Below are 12,802 nucleotides of genomic sequence, written 5' to 3' on the forward strand. Positions count from 1 at the left end.
TGGATATGACATTCAAGTATTGTTTTTTTGTCACAGATCCAGTGACAAAGGGTGGCGATTTGTTTCCGTAAGAGGCATTAGCTCTCTGGAAATGTGTTCTTTTCAATTGCGGCGTTTTAATTAACCTGAATTTAAATAAAAAGGTATTATCCCTCCCCAGCATGCAATATGACGGTTAAAAGATTACACGAGAACAAAAAGGATAATCTAGCTCTTTACTGACGGGTTCACGCGGTATTACAGACGGGAAGCTTATGACAGACATATCAAGCCGTGGGAATCTTGACCTATGCAGTCCGTCATCTTTCGTCGCCATGCTGAAAGGATTTTAACCGGACAGAAGATTTTAATCTTCTGCCCGGCCTCGGACGGAAGACATACTCTTCCATCCGGAAGCTTCAAAGTGTTGGCCGTAGGTGTCCATCCTTATATACTGGTTGCTCCATGTGCAGGCTCTTGGCTTCGGATTCAAACAAGGGCAGGAAAGTACTCAAACCCCACCTTCAAACATACAGGAATAGCACAATGCCTACATACAGTTCTCATTCTCCCAACAAGGAAAGAGGTTTTTATGCTGACACAAGACAGAAATATACTAGTCTGTCTTTAGGCTGACTATTCAATTCTCCAGCTGTCTGTGGCTCTCTATAGTCCTGTGCTTGGCTCGGCAAGTCTGACTGCTGATACTGTGCCCCTGTGTACCTGTATGAATGAATCCATAACAGTGGGCACAGAGAACAGTGACATTAAACTTAATAAAAACACATAGTATAACACCATACTTCTTTAACTGTTACAAGTGTGTTTGGGATTGTCCTCTTTGCTCAGACCATTTTTCAGCAGCTGTTTGTGTGGGATTTTTTTAAGCCCTTCACATTCATCTCCCAACTGAATTCAGAGTTGAGTCACAACAATTACAAAACTGGGTTGTTACCACAGAACTTAAACGAGAATTTTAACATCCTTTTTAACAATTGGTTCACAATTGTTACCCTTGCAAAGCAGCCAAATGTTACACTGTTCCTTAACTTGTCTTAACCACATAAAGGAAAAGTTGGAAGAGCTGTATACATATATGTGGCTTATAATTTCAATCATAACATCAACTAGAGATTGGAAAGTTACACTTGGATCGGCCAATTACACATAATGAGCAAAAAATAGCTGATTCCGACATAATGTTGAAAAAAATGCTGCATCACAATCATGAGCTGTGGGTAGTGACTGAAAGAACAAGATCGCGAATACAAGTGGCTGAAATGAGTTTCCTCCGCAGGGTGTCTGGGCTCTTCCTTAAAGATAGGGTGAGAAGCTTGGTCATCCGGGAGGAGCTCAGAGTAGAGCCACTGCTCCTCTGCGAGAGGAGTCAGATGAGGTGGCTTGGGCATCTGATCAGGATGCCTCCTGGAGGCCTCCCTGGTGAGGTGTTCCAGGCACGTCTAAACGGGAGGAGGCCCTGGGGAAGACCCAGGACACACTGGAGGGACTATGTCTCTCGGCTGGCCTGGGAACGCCTCGGGATTCCCCCGGAAGAGCTAGTAGAAGTGGCCGAGGAGAGGGAAGTCTGGGCATTTCTGCTCAAGCTGCTGCCCCCGCGACCCGATCTCGGTTAAGCAGAAGAGGATGGATGGATGGACAAAAGTGGTTGACACTAATGGCAACCAAGGGCCAAGAATTAGTTGACAGCTGCTACAACTTGGTTGCATATGACAATAATATGCCCTGATTAATAAAAAGGTGTAAATTTAGTTTTGATCCAATTGTTATTGTAAATTCTTCCCCGATAATTTGCAGGCAGTTTCAGTGAGTTGCCAGCTGCTTCTTGTGCTCAGTTTTTATACCTGTTTATCCAAAGTGACAGTTCTTTACCTATTACATAATAAAGTAGTCATTCTCATTAGAATATTAGATCACTCTAGACGAGAGCAAGCTATTTAGTGCAACAAAGCTTGCTAGTCCAATCCACCATGGATCACCAGGGAGCATACAGCTCCCCCAACCCTGTCACAGACAGGCAGACACACAAAGCTTCCCAGAATACCTGCCTTTATTTAAGTGGGGAAGTGCTTTTCTGTTGCTCCTCACTACACAGCACAGTAGAAAGCACCAAATGTACAAACAAGCACAGTCTTCTTCTTCCCTCTTTCTCTCTGTCTCTGTCTTCACTCCTCCTCCCACAAGCTTTGTCCAGCTACTCGCGACTCTGGCTCCCCGACAGGGGGTGAGGAGACTCCTTTTATAGTGCACCCAGAAGTGCTCTAGGTGTTTCTTGACCTTCTTCCAGGTGTGGCATAAGTAGTGCCACAAAGTGCTCAACTTGTACCTGCAGCACCCCTTGGTGGCGCCCACTGAACACAACAGGGCTGCTCCAAACTACAAATCCCAGCATACCCTGTGGGATCCTTGCTGCTGTAGCAACCCAGGGGAGTTACCCTCTAACGTTTTGGGACAGATATAATGTCCCAACTCTTTCCTCCCGACCAGGTAATGGTCTTGGCCATCTGTCATTACATTTAATTCTTCTAAAAAAAACATCAAAGTGTTTTTTTGAAGTTCCTAATGTCTTACTGTCTACCACACTACTTGGTAGCTTATACCATATGCCTATGGTTCTCTGAAAAACTTTGTAATTTTGTGTGAAATTTACCCTCAAGTTTCTGTGTCCCCATGTTTTTGATGAACTCATTTTAAAATAACAGTCTTGATCCACTGTGCTAAATAAACACTTCAAACCTGTCTCATGTTATTCTTTCTTTTTCTTAAGCAGAAATGGTTCAGCTCTTTTAACTCTTTTAAGGCTGATTTTTTTCTTTTCTCACAGGGTTCAATATTTTTTCAAAAACTTTCTTCAAAAAATTACATCTTGCCTGAAGAAGGGGCCTGAGTTGCCTCGAAAGCTTGCATATTGTAATCTTTCTAGTTAGCCAATAAAAGGTGTCATTTTGCTTGGCTTTTCTCTACATTCATAATGGCTAACACGGTACAACACCCTAGTACTTCAAAAACTTTGAAAAAGAACACAAAGCAATGGCTTAACACATCAGATGAACAGAAATTATGTATTTTTGACAGATGTTACTGGCTTGCATTATTGTATGAGCCTGTATTACACAGCAAAATCCTGCAAAGTATGATGATGCTCAAACAGCCAATTCATGCATTGCCACATTGCACTATTTATAATATGTGTTGCACTGGTGCCTCCTTTTCAGTTGTCTGTTGCTGCACACAACACAGTCAGGTTTATACTTTTTTCCTCACATATTGCAGGAAAGTGGTGCTCAGTCAGCCTGTCTGGCACTGCTCTTTGTGATGGCCTTCCTTGCTTTGCAAAAGGTACTGCAATATACTCTGACAACAAGATGTTGACCACCTTCTTGAGTAAATCTCTGCAGTCATTTGTGCTGTCACTGTTTGCCTGCTTGAACATTATATACACATTTGTGAGTGCAATCTCATGCGTGTGATGGTACACAGTGTGGTACCACTTATGAATGTAAGTGTATGATCCCAGCATCTGATCCAGTCGATCAACTCCGGCCTTTTTACAATTATACTCCTCCAATGCAACTGGCTTGTCCAGCTTTCTACCTTCTGGGTTTACCTGTTGACGAATAAGTTTCTCACATGTATTCTTGGTGTGTACTGTAGACAGACAAGTCACCTTTTTGACATTGTTTCCATGTCACTGCCACCAAGTTTTCTGCCCGCATGAAAACAGGATTGTCACCTCTTTTCATTTTCAGCCTGCCTGGCTTCAACTGTGAAGGCGTGTGTCTCCTGTTCACCCTCACTGTGCCACACTCTCCAATTCCCCTGCTCTGTAGCTCCTTGAACAGTTCAGGTGATGTATAGAAATTGTCCATGTACACAATATAGCCCTGAGGTAGCTCCAGCACAACCTGACTTGTCAAGGGAGAGTTCTGTCTATGAAAGGAGTACTTTCCTGTATATGTTATTACTTTCAGGCAGAAACCAGTGTTTGCTTCAGCCATTACAAAATCTTTTAAACCATATTTTGTGGGCTTGTGAAAAAGTTTAAAAAAAAAAAAAAAGGCATTCCTTGTATTTTATCATAGATTCATCCACAGACAAATCATGGCCAGGCTGATAAAATTGTTTATCTGTTGGTTCCACAATGTGAAGCAGGGGCTTAATTTTATACACGGGGTTATACCCTGGCTCAGGCCTTTGGGATTTGCTTCTGGATATCACAGAAATGAATAAAACTTTGCAGGAGCACATACCTATCACGCGGCATAACCCCTGTCCAAAGCCACCAACGACAACATTTATTTATGTAGCACATTTTCATATAAACAATGTAGCTCAAAGTGCTTTACATGATGAAGAAAGAGAAAAAAGACAAATAATTAAAATTAGGGAACACTAACTAACATAGAATAAAAGTAAAGTCCGATGGCCAGGGAGGACAGAAAAAACAAACTAAAAACTCCAGACGGCTGGAGAAAAAAATAAAATCTGCAGGGGTTCCGGGCCATGAGACCGCCCAGCCCCCTCTAGGCATTCTGCCTAACATAAATGACCTCAATCAGTCCTCATTGTATTCAGGGTTCTTATGGAAGAATTTGATGATGACAGTCATGTGGACTTCTGCCCTTTGATCCATCAATGTAGGGACATCACGGTGCTTTGATTAGGTGGTGGTGGTGCAGATCGCCACCACAGAAAACCAGAAAAAGAACAGAAGAGAAAATAGGGGTTAGTACGGATTTTGGAGCCACCATGAATAATAGTGATAATTAACTGAATATACAGAACATCAGGATTAAACTAAGATGAAGCTATGAGAAAGCCATGTTAAAGTAATGTGTTTTCAACAGTGTTTTAAAGTGCTCCACTGTATTAGCCTGGCGAGTTCCTATTGGCAAGCTATTCCAGATTTTAGGTGCATAACAGTATAACAGGAGGCCATCTCACCACTTCTTTTAAGTTTAGCTCTTGGAATTCTAAGTAGATACTCATTTGAAGATCTAAGGTTACAATTTGGAGTGTAAGGTATAAGACATTCCGAAATATAGGATGGAGCGAGATTATTTAAGGCTTTGTAAACCATAAGCAGTATTTTAAAGTCAATTCTAAATTGCACAGGTAACCAGTGTAGTGATATCAAAACTGGGGTGATGTGCTTAGATATTCTTTTCAGAATTAAGATTCTAGCAGCTGCGTTCTGCACTAGTTGCAATCGATTGATGTCTTTTTTGGGTAATCCTGAGAGGAGTGTGTTACAGTAATCTAGTTGACTGAAAACAAAAGCGTGAACTAATTTTTCAGCATCTTGCAATGTTATAAGAGGTCTAAACTTTGCTATATTTCTTAAGTGAAAAAATGCTGTCCTAGTAATCTGATTAATATGTGATTTAAAATTCAGGTCAGAGTCAACAGTTACCCATAAATTCTTTACCTCCGTCTTGACTTTTAATTCTAATGCATTAAGTTTATTTCTAATAACCTCATTATATACATTATTGCCAATCACTAAAATTTCTGTTTTCTCTTTATTTAGTTTGAGAAAATTACTACTCATCCATTCAGAAACACAAGTGAGACATTGTGTCAGTGAATCAAGAGTGTCGGGGTTGTCCGGTGCCATTGATAAATACAGCTGTGTGTCGGGGTTGTCTGGTGCCATTGATAAATACAGCTGTGTGTCATCCGCATAGCTGTGGTAGCTCACGTTATGCCCCGAGATAATCTGACCTAACAGAAGCATGTAAATCAAAAAGAGCAGCGGACCCAGGATAGAACACCATATAGAATATCATGTGTCTTTGAAGTATAATTACCACAACTAACAAAGAATTTTCTACCTGCCAGGTAGGATTCAAACCAATTTAAGACGCTGCCAGAGAGGTCCACCTATAAGGCGCTTTCTAAGAATATTGTGATCAATGGTATCAAGTGCGGCACTCCGATCTAAGAGGATGAGAACAGATAAACGGCCTCTGTCTGCATTTACCAGCAAGTCATTTACTACTTTAACAAGTGCAGTTTCTGTACTGTGATTTGTTCTGAAACCCAACTGAAACTTATCAAGAATGGCATGTTTATTGTGGTGATCATTAAGCTGCATAATGACTGCCTTCTCTAGAATTTTACTTAAGAAAGGCAGGTTAGAAATAGGTCTAAAATTTTCAAAAGCAGAGGAGTCAAGATTATTTTTCTTGAGCAGTGGTTTAACCTCAGCAGTCTTAAGACAGTCTGGGAAGACCCCCATATCTAATGACGAGTTTACTATGTCAAGAATACTATCAATTAGCACACCGATACTTCTTTGAAAAAACTTGTTGGTACTGGGTCAAGGACTCAGGTGGAGGGTCTCAGTTGAGAAATTATTTTATATAAATCGGGTAAATCTATCCTGGTGAAAGAATTTAATTTGTTTATAATGGAGTACCAGGGTTTAAGTGGATCAGTATTGGGGAGATGTACTATATTATTTCTGATATTCATTTTTTGATTAAAAAATACAGCAAAAGCCTCACAAGTTTCACTGGAAGTATTTTGGAGGCAGCACTACAAATGGACTGGTTGCTTAGAATGTTTGTAAATTTTGAAGCTGCTGATGAATCAAAGATCAAGTTTACTTTTTTTTTTTTTTTTTTTTTTTTTTTTTTTAAAGTTAAATTATTTAACTTAAATGGTAAAATTAAAACAATAGTACTTCTTCTGGCCCCTTAAGCTGTAGTATTCTCCCCTCTCTACTGCTTGTTGTTTATCCTTCGCAACTCTCCATCAGCGTCTTTTGTTTGGTAAATGTGTCAATCAGCACAAATAGCAAGCAGCTGCATTTACAACACATTTACAAAACAAAAGACGCTGATGGAGAGTTGCTAAGGAATTTAAGGTGTGCCAGGACTATGAGTTGTTTTTTTTTTAGGCTTCAGGGATTCTAGTGTTAAGAAAGACTCACTTACTGAATATCCACTGCTAGTTAATTTCTTACTATCTTGTCTGCTCCTGTAGCCTCTTATGCCACTTAGAAGTCTGCCACTGCCATTTTTCCCCAATGTGGATTCATTGTTAATGTTACTTTTATCTGTTTGTCGCTGTGGTGCCATTTATTTACTAACAGAGATGTTGGTGTCAGCTACTGCTGCTTGCTGCCCTGCCTCGCCAACAGTAGTTTGAATACAAGTAATAACAATTTCAAGTAACCTTTTCTAAATGCTTTCCCAAACACTCAGCTGCTTTTGCTCCTGTGTGGGTGAAATAAAAAAAATCTGCTAAAGGGAAAAATGCTTTAAAAATTCATGCTCAGCTTCTTAATGGCAACCAAAACACAAGTTTTTAGAAGCAAAATGTATTTTTGAATTAACACTCAGCAGCTTTTGTTCTGATCCCATGGATAATGTCAGTACATCTGGAATCTGAGTATGCCTCAGTAGACCCTTTAAATGTCAAAGAGAGAAAAAACAACCATTTTAATAGCACCATGTTAAGAATTAAAATTCTTAACTAGAATCTTGGTATACTAATTATAATGGAAGTAACCGTTGCACACAAAATTCTGCCTGAATGTAGAAGCTGGTTAATAAATGGTTCAAAGCATTTCAAGAAGAAATGCTGTAGAAGTTGAGTTCATCAATAGACAAAAATGTGTTACTTTACTAGAAAGTATGTGTAAATAATTATAAATATGTGACACCTGCAGCCTAACCACAAAGTTCAAAGTAGTACATTTATAATGTTTGGTATTGATCTAACCAAAGAGATTTATTCTTTAGAAACCAGCAAGTTATAAAATCTCTGATATGGAATTTTTACATCTTAATCTGTCTACATCTTTAACCTAAATTGTGTCTTCTAATTATCAGCTATATGTATTTTTCTTCAACTAGTTTTTTTAAGGAAAATCCTTGGGGGGGGGGGGGAGAAAAAAGTTGAGAGAATGAACAAGTATTAATCCATTTGCAGGTCTCAGATTCATAGTCTGATTGAAATTTCAGAATCCACAAAATAATAGATACATCAGGCAACCTTTTGCTAGCTCTATGAATATTAGCCAAGTTGCTTCTTACTGTTTACAAAAATCAAATGATCAGTCCCACACAAAATAGTAACATGTACTTATAATCAAGGAGGCACATGTTAAATTGTTAAGGAACCAACCATTCCTGGCATGCCATATCAATGTGAGGCTTTATGTACTGGGTACTTTTTGCCAAACATACACATCTGTGTAATAAGGAAGTAAACCAAAATAAAGAAAACTAAGAGGAGAATTAACAAACTCAGCACTGACAATGACCAGACTAGGAAATTAAAGTAGGTTTCTAGGGCTTCAGACATGCTAAGCACTGATGGTGACAAATTTCCTTATTCATTATGCAGTGTGCGGCCTAGCACATGTGTATCCATTAAAGTCAGGTTTTATTTTGTACAGTATGTATCGCCTGTTTGCCTCTTAGGGCAGTACACACCTTCAGCAGCCTGTATACTTACGTCAAATCTGCAAAAAAGAATTTTAAAACATTATTTCAGTAATTACACAACCAGTAACGGCAGTTTGCACAGCTATCTTCTATTTAACAGCTTTGCTCACTATTGTTATCAGTAGTAAAGATTACTAAAAACATGTTAATCTTTTTTCATCTTCTCTTCCTTCTTTTTTTATTACCCTTTCTCTTTCATATTTATAATATTTTTATATATTAATTTTTAAGATGTTTTCTGCTATTTTGAAATTAGTCAATGAAAGATATACTCCATCTAAGTATGATTAATGCATATAGGTAGGTCAGCATCTTTTCCTTTTCCAAGCATTGTGTATCATTCTCAATTCCAGTTCTGATTTTCTTTTGCATTGTGTATAACATGCGGGGTGGGGGGGGGAAATGGATGAGAATGATTAAAGCCAACTTCATATGACGCTCATTCTTGCTTAATGTGCTTGTGAAAAATTTAGTGATATCAATTTCTGAATACATGCATCAAAATGTGTACCCTGCAGGTTGTGGCTGGTCACCCAGCGGTGAGTACTTAGACAGCTACTAACAAGCATGAATATAGCATGTACTGAGTATTTTTCAAAGTCATATGTTGTAACGCCATACTCTTAAGTTTGTTGCAGCATTTACAATTTTTTTTTTCTATTTTACTACATCTTACTAAGATTGGATTCTACAGCTGTTTCATTATGCTAGTCTTACTATTAGAGTGGTCTAGCTGTATTACTAATTTGAATTAAAATCATTTTTGAACTGGAATGTTTTAGTTCTGAACTTTCTCATGTGCACTCTCTTGTTTTTATTGTACTGCTTCTTAACAATTGATACCATATTGTAATCTTCTTTGCTCTTTGTGATCCCTTGTGATGGTGCATACTGTTAAATTACATATGTAAAATAATAATGCATTGATTATTTGTTCAGCATCCGTTGACAGCAGTAGGATGTGTATTTTCATGGTGTAAGCAGGACTCACCAAGTTCATTATGCATTGGTGTATTGTTGCACTGTAAGCTTAACATTTGCTTAGAAAGACACACACAAACCTTAGCTACCTAGGCACTGATTACAGGTGATGCCTACTTAGCCTGTCATTTCTCAGTACTTTGCATAGGGACTCACAAGCTTTGGTACGAACAACACACAAATACACCTGAATATAACTTAGACATGAAAGTCTGATATACCTTGGTCCCTGAGAATAACCTGGAAACACATGGATGCTGTTACTTCTTAATTAATGCCACTTACCAACTAACAATGCAATACTCACAACTGTGCGGCCCCCCTGTTGGAGGTATCGCCCCCTTCCGAAGCCTACTAGCCCTGTGAGGAAGTAATTGAAAATCTCCCCACACCAAGTTCCTTTGTATCTGCTTTATTACTTCAGTCACTCAGGATATACAGTCAAAGTATAGAACTTTATGACCAAGCGGTGAATGAATAGCAATAGATTAAATAACTAAAAATTAATATTAGTAAAGTCTGAATATAAAGCTCTAATATAAAATGCATCCTTGTCTTAAAGTCAAAAACTTTAAACAATGCATTCCATAAAGATATGAAAATTAAACAAGAGCCCCAAAAAAGATCTGTGTCAGTGAAGCTTCTTCTTGGGAGGCTTCTTTAGATTTAGCATTTGGTTTGATCCATGGACAGTGTCTTTGACATCCAGGTGGATGGATTCTTTCTGATGAAATGCAATTTCTCCCCTCACCCTCAGGCACTCAGCCTTTATGCCAAAAATGCCATGCGAGTTTCCAGAACTCATGATGTTACTCACAGATAATTGGCTAACTACTCTGCTGATGGATAGCTTGTCCCTGATCATAAAACTATGTGCAAAGCACACTATCTTGTCAAGAATATTTATCTCTGTTCGTGGCCAGCTACCTTCAGAAATAGTTACTCCTATCTAGCATTTGAGCTATAAAATTACTAAACATTCTAACCTAAGCTTATATATAATGTGAGTTATACACTTACGTAATATTAAAAATATATTTATGTACAATTTTAAACTAAAGCAGAAGCTCACAGCACCACTCGCAGGGCCTCCTAGCACTGCTTTATATGAAAACATCAGTGAGTTTTAGGGTTCAAATATAGCTCACCATAGATCATCTGAGAAAATCAAAAACAGTCTGCTGTGACCTGCCTTTCAAGTAAAATGTCTGTAGTCCCAAAATGACAACTTTAGGTCTCTAGGACAGGCTGCCAGATTAAATCTCTCACTATTCAAGAGTAATTTAAATGCATTTCAAAAAAATCTTTGAAGGCAAAAGCAAGTAATGGAATCTAAAAGGACATTTTTTCCCTGACAATAATTTCATCATTGTGTTACTCCAACCACATCCCTTTTGCAAAGCACTAGAAAATACACTAGACAATAAGGTTAGCCGGAAAGTTTGAGATGCAATGTTTTGGTAGCTGAGTCTTCATTAAGTCCTATAACTTACAGGTAAAAACATAAGAAATTGACAAACCAGAGGAGACTATTCAGTCTATCAGGCTCATTTGTTTAACTGTCCAATATCTCATCCAGATAATTCTTAAAGGTTATCAAAGTTTCTGCCTAAACTACATGGCTCGGTAGTCTGTTCTAGATTCCCAGCACTTTTTGCATAAAGAAGTGCTTCTAAGCCTGTCTTTCTTTTAGCATCATGACCAGAACTGCATACATTATTCCAGATATGGTCTCAGTAGTCCATTATATATATAACATCCATATTCCTAGTATTTCTTTTATTATTATCTTTGCAGTGTCAGTAAATTAGTGACCTCAGCCAACATACATTTAACTAACATAGTTTTGTTCCGTATGGTGGTATTTGACTGACTTCTTCTGTCTGGAGCACTCAACTGACATCCCACATTGCAAAACAGAGAGTGGAATCCTACACACCAAATCTGTTATCCATCATTGATTAAACCAGCACTGCACAGTAGAGTACATAATACAGTAAATAATAGCTCAATAAATAAATAAGCAATGTTTGATTTAATGACTACTCTTAAAAAGAAGGTAAACGAAGAACTGTTTCTTATGTACAGTATATCACATGTATAAAGAGGCAGTCCAAACTCTGCCCCATTCTGCTTTTATATTGACCATTTCACTATCATTATTATGAAAACTTGTGTTTAAGTGCTCTATTTATTTGAATTGTAACTGCATCATTACTGATATAAAAAAAAATTAAAAATCACTTACTGTACAAATATACATGTTACATCTAATATTTTTAACCAGTGTTTCAATATATTTAAATATATAATTTATGGCATGACTGTTAGATTAGGCCAAAAGTTAAGATTCAAACATTCTTAGTCTGTATTGCATATAATATTTTTGCTGATCACAAAAATTGAATTAGATAGAAACACAGTAATTAATTATTCCTTGGTGGTTGTTATGAAGGGACATGATTTTAGCCTGTTGTTTTCTATTTCTCACAAGACAAGATGTGCGGCTTGTAAAAGCGATATTCTTCCCCGGATGCTGGTGATTGGTAAATCCTAGCAGACATCTGCAGAAAATCCTGACCATATAATTTCTAAATTATAGAGATTGTGCACTGCTGTCTTCTGAAAACTGGTGTGAATTTTGTTAAGATTGGAAAGTGCTGTGTTGAGTCATTATTTTGGCATTGAAGGCATCAAAGTAATAAAAATTTAATTGATGATTGTTTGACCTGTTGTATTTATTTGGTACTGTGACTTATTGGTTAGAATTTCTTAAACTGAGATCTCAATGTTAAAACAATGAACCAAATGTGTGTGTCTTTGTGTTTTTCTAGATATCTTTGTATTTTTGTATTAACATGTACATGCTTTATTCTTTTCCAACCCCCATCTTTTAAGGTGATGGCCAAACCTTATCAGGAGGCAAAAAATATCTTCAGGACCTATCTACACCAGCATGGTTTTGGCACCTGGATAACAAAATCTCCACTAATTGAACAGTTCTCCATCTGAAAGAAGAGTCTGTAATAGAATTCTGCTAACTGGAATACAGCACTTTACAATATAGTTTTTCTTCATGTACCATATTTCAATTGCTATCTTATTGCATTTTTGTATTACTTTATTATAAAAAAATATATAAAGATAATATTTTGGTTGTTGTCTATTGCATTATTGAATTACTTTGTCATAAAAAATTATAAAAGCTGAGAACAGATTTTTTTGTAGAATGTTATATAAAAGTTAACCTTTGAGTTATACTGACTTCTTGTGATTTTGCAAAGTAAATGTTATCATAAGGTAATTAAAAATATTGTTTCCAGATGTTAAATTATATGTATTTATTTGAAGAATTTAAGTTTAAT

The 12,802-nt window shown here is 37.4% G+C and overlaps 1 protein-coding gene across 3 annotated transcripts in view; it reads left to right on the plus strand.

Moving 5' to 3' along the window:
- The window catches only part of adad1 (adenosine deaminase domain containing 1 (testis-specific)), a 151,886-nt gene extending 139,378 nt beyond the window's left edge, over positions 1-12,508 (plus strand). For 2 of the 3 annotated variants that reach the window (XM_028802026.2, XM_028802027.2), the window contains one exon: positions 12,336-12,508. In XM_028802026.2, the coding sequence (XP_028657859.2) occupies positions 12,336-12,449 (114 nt within the window). In that variant the 3' untranslated portion in view covers positions 12,450-12,508. The remainder of the gene's footprint in view (positions 1-12,335) is intronic. The other variant, XM_028802028.2, reaches the window with a different exon arrangement.
- Positions 12,509-12,802: the final 294 nt, after the last annotated feature.

Source organism: Erpetoichthys calabaricus, chromosome 5 (assembly GCF_900747795.2).
Source record: "Erpetoichthys calabaricus chromosome 5, fErpCal1.3, whole genome shotgun sequence".
NCBI lineage: Eukaryota > Metazoa > Chordata > Cladistia > Polypteriformes > Polypteridae > Erpetoichthys > Erpetoichthys calabaricus.